The 13,818-nt window shown below is 44.1% G+C and overlaps 1 protein-coding gene across 1 annotated transcript in view; it reads right to left on the bottom strand.

The window, feature by feature from the left end:
- Positions 1 to 6,429, bottom strand: part of cdh31 (cadherin 31) — a 57,144-nt gene extending 50,715 nt beyond the window's left edge. Inside the window, exons 1-2 of the mRNA XM_085991672.1 lie at positions 5,951 to 6,429; positions 5,472 to 5,571 (exon numbers count right to left, since the gene is read on the bottom strand). Coding sequence (XP_085847798.1) covers positions 5,472 to 5,571; positions 5,951 to 6,220 — 370 coding nt within the window. The 5' untranslated portion in view covers positions 6,221 to 6,429. The remainder of the gene's footprint in view (positions 1 to 5,471; positions 5,572 to 5,950) is intronic.
- Positions 6,430 to 13,818: the final 7,389 nt, after the last annotated feature.

Here is a 13,818-nt window from a genome sequence, read left to right as displayed (position 1 = left end):
AGGCTCCTGCCACTTATGGCACTGCATTGAGTGCAACTCTGTGTTCAGAAGGGAGGAGAATGGAAGGGTGGGGGTAGAGAGAGAAGAGAGAGGGGGGAAAAAAACAGCTAATTTGTGTCTCATGAGGGAGTTTCTCACTTAAAATAGATACAAAAGCTTTCATGCACACAAGACAAAACACAATAGATTTGTTTTTCCTTTGGGTTTAAGGGACAGCATTACAAATGACTCACAAATAATGTGTTCCAATGGTGGACAGCAATTTCTAAAACTTCCATCTTGGAATTTCCCCTGGCATTGATCACACTCATGAAACATTAGAGTTTCATGCCAGCTAATTTTTTATTTTTGATACAATTTGGGCACTGGCAGCTCTCGCATTGAAGAAACTGAATGTCGGTCTACTTGCCTCGCCGGCAGCGGCCCAAAGCGAAGTCCCGGGAAGGGAGGGGTTGGAGTGGGCAATGGGGCAAGGCAATCGCACCAACTGTGGAGTCGGCGGAGCACTCCTGCTCCTCCTGGCTCCACAGGAAGGCTTTAAAAAAAATGTTTTTTGTTTTTAAAAAAAGTGTGCTGGTCTTTCATTGGCGGCCGCTGAGGATTCTTGGGTGAGGCAGGACTGGCACTAATCAGAAACAAAGTTCCAGGAACGATCTTTAGGCGTTAGGTCCCTAATAACAGATGCAAGGGGCCCCAATACCTGTTTTGGGCAGCTGCCTGGGACGCCTTAAAAAAGAGGGCCGGACCAATTTAGCAGCGTACCAAATGCGCGCACACATTTAAAATTTCCAGACTTGTAAATTTGCTCATTGTAGGCAAGACGTGGACTTATACAGGCCACAGATATTGGCTTCACTGGAGATATAAGATTCCCTGCTCAGTCCATTCCTTATGTTTAAGTATGCTCACAGTGAAACAGAAGCACATCCAATGTACACACACACACACACACACACACACACACACACAACTGGCTTTACTGCTAACACCACATCATGATATCCAAATCAGCACAGTGGCTAAAGACACTACTGGGCAGGGCACCATTAGATCAATTGTTGTTTTGACAATTTCACAAAGGCCCCAAGATTGCCCTAAATTCCAGCTTCTGCTTGTATGAGCTTGTGTGCCCAGAGCAACAATTGAGTCGGGTCAGGATTATGGACACTCAGTAGTAAATTGTAAAATAAATGAAACACGTACAGACTAATTACAGGTTGCCCTATTTCTCTGAAGTAGGGAGGATCCTCTCATTTGGATTGAATCATGGTATTTTCCCCCCAGTAGGTAGAAAGAGCCTAGAGCAGATTTTTTTGGGTGGGGGTAGAAGGGGAGAGAAAGAAGGAAACAAAGACACACAACCACAAGCAATTTGTGTTGAAAAACAGCCTGGTTTGATTTTTTATTTTATTTGGTCACTCTTCATTTTCTCTGGGAAATTGTGCTAACTTTGAAAAGCAATATCTTCAACAGATATGCATTTATTTTTAATTTGGGGAGGGAACACATTTCATTACAACTTGCCAGTCATTACTTTAATCACCTGAGGCATCAGTGCAGTCAGATATTTGTAAACCAAAAAAAGGTTTACTAGAATATTTTTCTGGACGACAGCAGCCCTTAAAATGGATTGGGTAAACAACCGGTGAGATGTTCAAACAAAACAAAACTGGTCTCATTACATTGGGCTTACTACCAAATTCAAGAGAACCAATGAACTCCAAAATGACAACATGCACCCTCGTGTGTTTTTTGTTGTATGCTGTGGGGTGAAAAGGACCATAACACTGATAAAACTTCAAAGAAGGACTTTCTTTCTGATTTTTAGCAAGTTTAAAACCAGTGGTTTCTTCCTTTTTCCACCAACCCCACATCTACAGAGTATTGCTGGTGGGAATGGTCTCTGGATTACCCTGCATTAAGATGCTAGATCCTTTGGGAACTTAAGCCGATTTCTTCACGTTAATTGGTAGAGAAGAATGGCAGTAAATTATCTTCTCAATTAGAACTGGGCCATTAAAGTTAGCTGCAAATAACTATCCAGGAATTCAAGGAGCAGATTTGCCCAACACTACTGATGGCACAGTACAATTCTTGATCATTACTAAAATGTAACTTGTCAAACCAGAGGTTTCCACTACCCTATTAAACAACAAAATGTTGTAGATTTTGTATTTTACTTTTTCTCCACCCAAACTTTTGTCATTTGTTCAGAGAGATGATTCAAAATAGAAATCAAGTGTCACAGCAGGTTACAATCATAGCAGAAATGACACAAAAAAGAATTTGCTTCTTCACTTCTTTCCCCCTCCCCGACAATGAATAAACAGCTTGCCAAGCAGGTTCTCACAAAAGGTGGTGTGTTTTTTTTTAAAATAAAAAAGAGCCCAGTCAATACATAGAAATACATAAACGTTACTACACGGAAACAGGCCAATCAGTCTAACCAGTCCGCATCGGCTTTTACCCTCCACACAAGCAAATAGTTTGTCCTGTTCCCATACCTCTATCTCCTTTTCCTTCATCCATCTATCCAATCTATGCTTGAATGTTGACTTAGTTTCTGCCTCAACCACTAACTCTGGAAATGAATTCCACAAGCTCACAACTCTGTGTACAGTTTCTCTTGCTCACTGTTCCAAATCTCTGAATCTCATATCCGTGGCTCCTCATTCAAGACCCTTCAACTACTGGAACAATCTGGTTCCATCTACCCTGTCCCATCCTTTCATAACTTTAAACACCTCAATCATATTGCCCCATAATCTGCGTTGTGCTAATGAAAGAAGCGCCAATTTATCCAAGTCATTCTTCATATTTGTATTTCCTCGTACAAGGCAGCATCCCAGTGAATCTACATTGTACCCTCTTTGAAACCTCGGTATCCTTCTAAAGTGTGGAGCACAATATTGCATACAGTACTCTAACTAAGGTCTTATCAAGGTTTCATAAAAGATCATTATTTTTTGGCTTTTATAGTATATACCTCTAGTGCTAAAACCAAGAATACCCTTACAGCTTCATCAACATGAGGTGCTTGCTGTCTTTACTGTCCTGTGAACCTGTACTTAAACCAAGGCACCGTCCACCTGTTCAGGTAGACGTAAAAGATTTCACGGCACAACTCAAAGAGCAGGGGTTTTTTCTGGTGTCCCGATCAAGGTGCATGTATGGACTTTGGATGATAAAGTATATAGGGTTCAAAATAGAGGTGAATAATAACAGTAATCTCCAAGAAATTGAGGTTGCAGCCGAGATTAAGTGATCTGATGGAAAGGATTGCTAGGATGGAGCACCAGCTCAAAGTCTGTCATCATTGGGTATGCATGCGTCATAAGCACGTGGTATGAGTCATGTGAAACTTAAAATAATTACTTCACAGGTAATCCACCAATACTCAGTTTGTGGGCGATATGAAACAAAAGGAATCCAGAGTGATATGAAGTGGCAGGATTCTGTTATTAAAGTACATATATATATATATATACCACACATTGCTTCTCCAGGAAACAATGTACACTTCTATCTAATGCTAAACGATACAGTTGCAGTAAACAGAAAGAGCTGATTTTCCTCGTTATGTTACTCTTCACACCTCCATGTTATTATCCTATTCCTAGTGGAAGCCTGAATATAAAGACGAAGCTCACAAGTGCAACTTAAATGTAATAAAAATATACATTTGAGCAAAACAAATGGCAGGCGGGAGAAGAGAGAGAACAGAAATGCAAGATTGAGCACATTATGTTGCCATATGTTCAGAAAATCATTACAACATTTTGTTCAACTATCCAATTCATGGGCAGTAGTGAAACTCTTCATCCCACACAAAAACCCCTCTCGACAATGAACTACTTCATCTGCTCCTTTGTGCTTTATCTATGGAACACTATCACAGTCATGTGGGTGTTTCAATTATATCTACTGACGATGTACACAGGGCATGACCATAAACCCTGGTAAAATGCAGGGCAAACCTCAGTGGCACACGAGTACTGTACTGTGGATAATGGTACTAAAAATAAATCATTCGGCAAATTTGGACTTGTGCAACTAAAAATGGTAGTGCAAAAAACTGTGAATTAGATCAATTTTGCACTAAATTAATTCCATTAATGAGATGGCGGCTACCATTTTTTCCAATAAATATGTTTTTTTTTAAAAGAAATCTTAACCTTTGGCAAACCCTACAATGAAAACTACACAGCATTCTCTGAGGGGCGGGGGGGGGGGGGGGGTCGCAGAAACTTGCAAACCAATTTGCAACTGAAATACAAGGACTTCAGGGGTCAGTTCTTCAAAGATTGCGCAATTAATTTCAGTCCAGCATATAGAAAAATAAAAGTACAGTACTTTGATGGAAAGCATCCATTTTAAAACCTCTCTTTGCCTACAGGCACCAATAGGTACTGCAGGTGCAAAAGATTTTTCAAGGCAAGGTGGAATATGTTGTGAAACTTGGATGGCATCCATTTTGTAAAATTAGATCCAAAATCAAACACACACATGTGGCAGTTCAACAAGTAGATAACACACACACACACACACACACACACACAAAATAATACAACCAACAACCCATTTCTTTTGAATAATGTTTAAGTTGAAAGAGAGGCACAGCTGACTGAAGCTCACAGCTGTAGGGTGGAACCTACTCAATAAGGCAATGACGCCTGGTTGGAAGCGGAATCACTGACAGCTACATGTTCTGGAGATTCGATCCGGATTAAAATTTCATTTTGTTCAGTTATTTTCCTGGGGCCGATTTGATTCTAATTTTGTATTTCTCAGAATGAGCTTGTTGCATCAAATGTTAGTAGCAGCTGGTTAGTCAATCAGAACTCTACGTTTTTCACACACTTAAACATCACAGTTGGTTAGGAAGTTCTGGAGAAAAGCATCAGACAATATCACACAGGCAAGACCCTGGCGACTGGCACTAAATTAGACAAGTGACCACACACCTGAACTCTACCCTCCTTTCACTGCACTCGAAATACAATAGAGAATCCGCTGAAAACCACAGAGGGCACCCAACCCATTCCCCAAACATGACATTTTATGGGCAAGTGCATGGGGTTTGGATAGAAGATACGCACTTGTATTTCGCAGATACTCTTAACAGGAAGTTAAACAAAAGGTGTTCAGTCAGACTTTCAGAATGGAAAGTACGGCCACCGCCCACAGTACAGGAAGCAAGAGAGTCACTCAACAACTCCTTCACTGAATCCGAAATCTGAAGGGGACGACTGAAGAAAAGCGCGACCTCGGCTTCATCTACATCATAATGTACATTTTACTTTCAATACTCGCTCCCTGGACAATTCCCTTCATTCCCCACGTTATTCCGGGAGCAAGTTATCCCGGCTGAACTCTTCTCCCGGTCCTTGCCCGCGTTAATCGCCTTCTCTCTTCCCTCACCGCCCCATGTTATTCCCCGATGAGACTCGGGTGCTTTCCTGAACTCTTACCTCTGCCAACAACTTGTCCCTGCTCCAGAGACTGCACCACGAACAGGTAGGTGTCTTTATCGAACCCTTGACATCGCTTCGAACCTTCGCCGCTCCAGACCTGTGGATTAGGACCGTTTAACATTAAATAAAGAGAAATGTATGTTTGCCGTTTTCCAAAGGTTACAACTGTTGCCCCCACTAAAGCCCAACTCAAACCATATGGATTCGACACGCTGCAACTGGGATCGTCCGCGCACAACTGACTCCCAATTCACATCGCATTCAAGTTCGGCCGAGGTAAAAGTGAGCAGAAGCTGGGAATGTCTTGGGAGCCGGGCTGGGGAGAGCGCGGTCAGGGTCCACCGGGAAATCTCCACAATAAAGATCCTCAGCGGCGCGGCGCGGGTCGGGCTGGAGACCTGCTGGAGGCAACATTAAAAGAGATGGGGTGAAGAGGAGTGCGGGGCTGGCTCGGAGCGAGTGGAGCCGGGGCTCACCTGGAGCAGGAGGACGAGGATTCCCAGGTAGGAGGAGGTGAAACTGCTCATTGGGATCCGAGTGAGTTTCCAACAGATGTGCGTTGTGTGCCGGCTGCTCTCTCCGTCTCTCTGCTCCGCTCTCTCTCCACTTTTCTCTACTCCGACTCCTGGTTCCTGTTTCTTTCTGACTGCCCCCTTCTCTCGGATCAGCAGTCGGCAGCTCTTCGTTCGCAGGCGTTTCTTTCTCGGCAGGTGACGTCTCCAGGTGAGTTTCTCTCCTGCTCTCATTGGCTAGCGTCCGGATGTTTGTTTCCAATTTGGGGCAAATGGGTTACCTGACGACAGGTGAGGTGGGAGCGCCTCGAGGCTGCCAGTGCCCGCCCGGCTCAGGATGGCCCAGTAAATGCCCCCAGTCGCTAGTTTCAGTGTACTGTGACGGAAACCGCACCGTTTACTGGAAGAACTCTGGATCAACGCGAACTCTTTCAACTCTGCACGTGTAAACTGTCTGAACACCGAGCTCTTGTAAATCTCATTGCAGCATCTGCAGTCAATGTATTCGAGCCCAACAAGCGATGTGCCCGGGGCGGGGCCCGGCCCGCGGTAATGTCGGAAGACCAGCAGAGATCGTTGCCTGTTCAATGCCCAGGAATCGAATTCCCACCGTGCCTGTCAGTTCATACATTTCCACAATAACCAGCCGAAAGTGTCAAACAAGCGGGACTGCCGAGGATTGTGCTGGTTTGGGGCAATTCTTTCTGTATGTTAGTGAGAGAATTAAGATCAATCGCGTGCCCACTGCAACTTAAGAAACATTCACGTCTGTTCATGGAGCGAAAACAGTTCTAGCTGGTGCACTGTGTAATCTTTTTGAATCAGAATTCCTAGTGAGGGGGATATACCCTGGTGAAATGTGTAGAATTCTTGCTTTCCCACCCATCACACTATAATGCATTATTTGACTATTGGGTGAGCATGTATAAAGTCTTGTTTTTAGCACCTACCCGTCACACTTCAAAATATCAAAAGTATAAAAGAGAGAAAATGTCAATAATTTCCTTCTGCTTTTTCTTTTTTTTATTTGTTCATGGGATGTGGGCGTCACTGGCAAGGGCGCATGATTGCCCATCCCTAATTGCCCTTGAGAAGCTGGTGGTGAGCCGTCGCCTTGAACCGCTGCAGTCCACGTTTACTTCTTTGTAGCGGTTTGGTACAACTGAGTGGCTTGGCTCGGCCATTTCAGAGGGCAGTTAAGGGTCAGCCATGTTGCTGTGGGTCTGGAGTCACATACAGGCCAGACCGGGTAAGGACGGCAGATTTCCTTCCCTAAAAGGACATTAGTGAACCAGATGGATTTTTACAACAATCCCGTAGTTTCAAGCTCACCCTTACTGCTACTAGCTTTTTATTCCAGATTTATTTAATTGAATTTAAATTCCCCAGCTGCCGTGGAGGGATTGTTAGTCCAGGCCTCTGGATTACTAGTACGATAGCAAAATACTGCAGATACTGGAAATCCGAAATAACAACAGCAATTGCTGGAAAAACTCAGCAGGTCAGGCAGCATCCGTGGAGAGAAATTTGAGTTGACGTTTCGGGTCGAAACCCTTCTTCAAAACTGTAAAATAACCACTGTGCTACTGTACCCAACATTTTCTGACCTTCAATAGGCTGCCCTCTCCCTGAAGGCTAGAAGCCAGGGATTTATAAATTGCCAATCTACAGAAAATTCCCTTAACAACAAGCCTCAAATTGACCCCAGGACGTACCTACTTAGACCACTTCCCCACTGGAAATTCCTGGACAGTGACCATAAAGGGATAGGCCATGTTAAATATAGCTAATTAATGTGCTGACTACAGCCGTAGGCCAGCACCATGGAGGAGAGGCAGTGGAGGAGGATAGAACAATCAACTGTATCAAACACGGAGGAGAAGTTGAGGAAAAGAGAGAGAGATAATGCATCACAGCCACCATATAAAGTATGTTGTTGCCTATTTTGACCGGGGCAGCCTTAGTCCTGTGGGCAGGATTTGGAACAGGAAGTGGTGGGATGAGTGAGCATGGAGCTGGGAGGTGGTGATGATGCAATTACATTTCTTATGGTCAATAAATGCATCAATGGAGATTTCAGCCTAGACATTGGACTGTGCCTGAATTGGGGGCACGATCTGGGTGCTGCGCAGGCTGCACACACCGAAAGAGGCCGGTGGCAGGACCACAGGAAATTAGTCTGCTGGCCTCATTAGTACATTAGTGGCGAGCACCAGTCGTGGCTGAAAAATGGGCGCTACGCAAACTAATTTCTAGGCCTTCCACTGTTTGCTATTTGAAGTGAATTGATAAAGATTTATTTTCAATGTGTTTACAATTTCACTAGAAATAGCAAACAGAAGAAATTTTCACAGATGTATTTTGATGTCACTACACAGTGTAACTAGAGGAATCGTTCCCCAGTGTATTTCACCATGTGAGAAAAGTAAACCTGAGTCAGTCACTGCAGCTGATCCAGAAATGGTGAGAAAAGTGACACTTTTACAGCAATGTGCTGATTAGAAAGTTAATCATCAGGGCATGTTTTTCAATGGGTTCTAAGTGTTAGCACATTATCTCCTATTTGCTTTTGCCCATATGTCATTTTCTCCTTCCATGGTTATCTCTACCCAAAGTTACAACTGAGTTCCTCACACAGTGTTATCACAATGTAGACACACTTGCCTAAAGTAAACCCTAAGAATCTTTGCACTGCCAAAATCGGCAACACTGCATGATAGTTCATTGATTTACATTGTGGAGGAAACATAATTATGAAGGTTTTGCACAGGTGCCTCTAACTTTATATTTACAGTTTTTGAATTCTATCCTAGATACTTAAAAATTGGAATAGAATAATCATAGTCTTTATTAGCTTGATGGGGATATTTGAAGTGTGGTCTGAACATTTCCTTTAGGAGTTTTCTTTTGCACACTGCCAGTGCATTAGATTGGCAGATAGTTTTGGGGATGGGGTTGGGGGAAACATCAGCCATTATGCATAATGTCCTTGCGTATAGGGAAGGAGCCTCTCCTGACTATAACAACTATTGTGTCAATACTTTCAAAGTCTCTACAGCTTACCACATGCCCATGTGAAACTCAATACTATAGCTGGTTGAGTAGGTGAAGGAAAGTCTAGGGGGAGTATTTTTCTTGTTGTAAAGTACTCCTTTTACAGAGGAAAATATTAACGTCAGTAGAGTTTTGATTGAGAATTTTCTTTTGAAAAACATTAATTTTGTTACTGATATGGGATGGGTGGGGTTCAGGGAATATTTCCTCCGTGTGCTTTATGTTGTGAAATTGTACACACAGGCAGGAAGACCACATTCACAGATAGTTTACAGAGGAAACTTTCCTCCTGGACACACTCAAGTTGGGTCATCCTCTCCGCTGCACCACTGTATTAACACCTGACCTCAGGAAACCTTGCTACAGGCTGGCGCTGTGGATTTTCCAGTCTGCGTCATGAATTCTCAGTATCACAACACTGGAGCCGCGCTCAGCCTACTCTGAAGTGGTTGGTGCAGTTCCGGCTCTTTCCGAACACCTTTGCTTTGGGTTCTTGAAAGAAAGGTGGTTTATTTATGCAGGCTGAGTCTCCTATAAACTGAAACCTGCACGTTTATACATGCAGTTTGTGAATTAGTGTGGCCAGGTTTAACAATGAACGCACGATTGCAAAATATTGTTCACCTCAAGAATTGGGCACATAATACAAGCCGTCACTTCAGTGCAGTAGTGAGGTGCTGCATTTTCAGAGGTACACCCTTCAGATGAGATATTCAATGGTGCTCTGCCTGTTCCAGGTGGGCATTAAGGATCCCATGGCACCATTTAAAGGAGAGCCGTCATTCTCCGGTGTTGTGCCCAACGTTCCTCTTTCAACCAATACCACCAAAAACAAATTGGCTGGTACCTTGTAAGGTGGTTGTTGTGGTCACCAAGATGAGAGCAGTGACAACTAGTCAACGTACTTCATTGGCTGTGAAATACTTTGGGCTTTTTGACAGAAGTGATTAGGTGCTACATAAATGCAAGTCTGATTTCCTTTCTTTCACTGAAATGATAAAAAATAACTCAATCACATAACAGTGTGTATAGGCTAAAATAGTCAGATTTAAACAGAAACCAAATGATACAACAAGATCCAAGATCATCACAATCCATTTTTTAAAAAGGGATGAATTTCCATGGGGGTTTTCCCACTGCTCTGCTGTAATTCTGATGGAAGAACCACGGAAACCCTAGAAAAAATGAGGTCTATGCTGTGTTTTTGGGTATCAGTGGCTCTTCTATGGCAAAAGAGCAGGAGAACCCCTGTGGAAATTCACCAATAAAACTGAAATGAGTCCAAAACAGGTTATTGTACTATTTATAGGAAGTTATTTCTTATCGCGTATGATAAGCAATAGAATCTTTGGATGAAACAAAATTCCTATCACTTATTAGACTCAAAGATTTGTCTTTTGATCGGCCTTCCTGATGCAATATTGTACATGATGATCCCAAATCTTAATTCAGCCACAGAGTTTGGATCTCCTGCCCAAAACAAAACTGAGCAACTAGTGCTGTGGTGTATGCCTTGGAATACAAAAATGACCCGGCTTCTTTTCTCCACTACCAATCATCTCCTTAATCCCCTCTCCTTCCACCCTCACATCCAACAACAATTGCGAGGAGCTCATAAATTTCTTTGTCACTAAGATTGGAACCATCCATTCAGCCCTATGCCGCATCCATTCCTTCTCCTTGCTACCAAGCCAAGGTTTCTCCGAGGCTCCTCCTCCCAAGCCCTGAATTTGCATCTTTCTCTAGTTTTTCTCCTCTCTCTCCTCATGCCCTCTCTGAATTCACCTTGTCCATAAGACCTATGTCCTGCTCTCTTGACCCTATTCGCACTAAACTTTGAACCACCCAGCTTCCCTTCCTGGCCCCATGCTAGCTGATACTGTAAATGGTTCCCTCTCCTCCGGTACTGTCCCTCACACTTTCAAATCTGCAGTCATTACTCTCCTCAAAAAATCCACCCTTGACGCCTTTGTCCTTGCAAACAACCGTCCCATCTCCAATCTCCCTTTCCACTCCAAAGTCCTTGAACGCGTTGTTGCCTCCCAAATCCATGCCCATCTTTCCCACAACTTCATGTTTGAACCTCTCTAATTGGGTTTCTGCCCCTGCCACAGCACTGAAACGGCCCTAACCAAAGTCTCAAATGATGTCCTCTGTGACTGTGATGTTGCTGCACTATCCTTCCTCATCCTTCACAACCTCGCTGCAGCCTTAGACATGGTCAACCTCGCAATCCTTCTTAAATGTCTCTCCTGCATTGTCCAGTGAGTGGGACTGCCCTCGCCTGGTTCCACTATTACCTATCCAGTCATAGCCAGAGAATGAGAATCTCCTGCAATGGATTATTTACATGTCCCTGGACCAGTGTCCCTCCAGGATCTATTCTTGTCCACTCCTATTTCTCCTCATTTACATGCTGCCCCTCAACGACATCATCGAAATAAATGACATCAGGTTCCCCATATAGATTGACGACACCCAGCTCTACCTCACCATCACCACCTCTCTCGACCCTTCTACTTGCCTGGATGAGTGCAGCTCCAACAACACTCAAGAAGCTCGACACCATCCAGGACAAAGCAGCCCGCTTGATTGGCACCCCATGCATCACCTTAAACATTCACTCCCTCCACCACTGGCATACCGTGGCCGCAGTGCGTACCATCTACAAGATGCACTGCAGCAACTCGCCAAGGCTTCTTTGGCAGCACCTCCCAAACCCGCGACCTCTTCCACCTAGAAGGACAAGGGCAGCAGGCGCATGGGAACACCACCACCTCCAAGTCACACACCATCCTGACTTAGAAATATATCGCCAATCCTTCATCGTTGCTGGGTCAAAATCCTGGAACTCCCTACCTAGCAGCACTGTGGGAGTACCATCACCACACGGACTGCAGCAGTTCAAGAAGGCAGCTCACCACCACCTTCTGAAGGGCAACTAGGGATGGGCAATAAATGCTGGCCTTGCCAGCGACGCCCACATCCCATAAGCAAATTAAAAAAAAGATATCGATCGACGACACCGAGCTCTACCTCACCACCACCTCTCCCGACCCTTCTACTGCCTCTTTTCTCAGAATGCTTCTCTGACATCCAGTCCTGGATGAGCTGCAATTTCCTCCAATTAAACATTGGGAAGACCAAGTCATTGCCTGTGGCCCCCCAACACAAATGTTGTTCCCTCGCCACCACTTCCATCCCCCTCCTTGGCTATTGTCTCAGGCTGAACCAGACTGTTGGCAACCACCGCGTCCTATTTGTCCCTGAGCTGAGCTTCCAACCCCATATCCTCGCCATCACAAAGACTGCCTACTTCCACCTCTGTAACACCATCTGTCTCTACTCCTGTCTCGGCTTATCTGCTGCTGAAATCCTCAACCATGCTTTTGTTACTTCCAGACTCGACTATTCCCATGCTCTCCTGGCCGACCTCTCATCTTCCACTCTCCATAACCTTGAGTCATCCAAAACTTTGCTGCACATGCCCTAACCCACACCAAGTCCTGTTCACCCACCATCTCGGTGCTTGCTGACCTATATTAGCTCCTGGCCCACCAACAACTCAATTTTAAAATTCTCATCCTTGTGTTCAAATCCCTCCATGGCCTCGCCCCTCTCTGTCGCTGTAACCTCCTCCAGCCCTACAACCCTCGAAGAACTCTGCGTTCCTCCAACCTTGGACTCTCCTTAAAACTTACCTCTTTGACCAAACTTTTAGTCACCTGCCTTAACATCTCCTTCTTTGGTTCGGTGTCAATTTCTGTCTTGTTAATCTCCTTATGTGGCTCGGTGTCGGATTTTGTTTTATAACACCCCTGTGAAGCTTGTTGGGACGTTTTACTACATTAAAGGCGCTATATAAATACAAGTTGTTGTTATGCTTCTGTAAAGTGCCTTGGGACAATTTCCTACATTAAAGGCACAAATTAAATGCAAGTTGTTGTTCTAAGTCTCTCGTGTTAGAAGCATTTCCTTGATGCAAACAGACTGAGAGTATAACAGATCTCACACCTTGTTAGAAGTGTTAATATCTGGATGTTTGCCTCTTTCTACAAACATTTCCCTTATTGGGCCAGCAATTAGAAAAATTTTAAATTGGCTATTCCACTATCTTGTCAATATGCATATTTTTAACAGTTCAATGGAGTTGTTCCAGCTACCAAGTAGCTTTTTCACTTAATTCGTTTCTAAGCAAAGGCACTGAAGCAAACAAAGAAAGCCCATTTAGGGCAGATGTTTACGCTGTTGAGGTCTGATTGCTGCATACAGACAATTACATGTATTGGTCACCAATGCCACAGAGGAATGAGGTCCTTCTATAGATATAGCTCAACAAAGCCAATTATTAAAATCGAGTATACCCTAACTTACTGTCATCACATAAAATAAAGAAATCTTCCTATTTGTCACAGTCGTGAGCTGTGTGGTTTTTAATGAAGCAGCAGCTGCAGAATGCTTCTCCTCAGTAAGATCCTGAGCACCCAGCAAGGCAGGAGATCCAATTCCCATGTATCTACGTTGGTAAGAAAATTGATATTTAAAAAAAAATCAATCAAAATTCTAGAGGCTAAAGGGGCAATTTTAACCCCACCCAGCGGGAACGATATGGGCAGGGTGATAAGATGGCAGGCGAGGGGGTGGGGAGAAGGCGATGGTTTGTGATGTGTTTCCGACGAGTTCCGATCCTCCACCATTTTCACTTGCCTGAATTCAGGCTCAGGAATGCCGCCCGCAGAGGAGCTGGGGCCTAAATTAAATGGCAAAGCTGCATCGCG

The sequence above is a fragment of the Somniosus microcephalus genome, chromosome 6 (genome assembly GCF_052327205.1).
Source record: "Somniosus microcephalus isolate GS21.2 chromosome 6, FLI_Smic_1.0, whole genome shotgun sequence".
NCBI classification, from domain to species: Eukaryota; Metazoa; Chordata; class Chondrichthyes; order Squaliformes; family Somniosidae; genus Somniosus; species Somniosus microcephalus.
The sequence above is the reverse complement of the archived record's forward strand: the minus strand, read 5'-3'. Positions and strand labels throughout refer to the sequence as shown.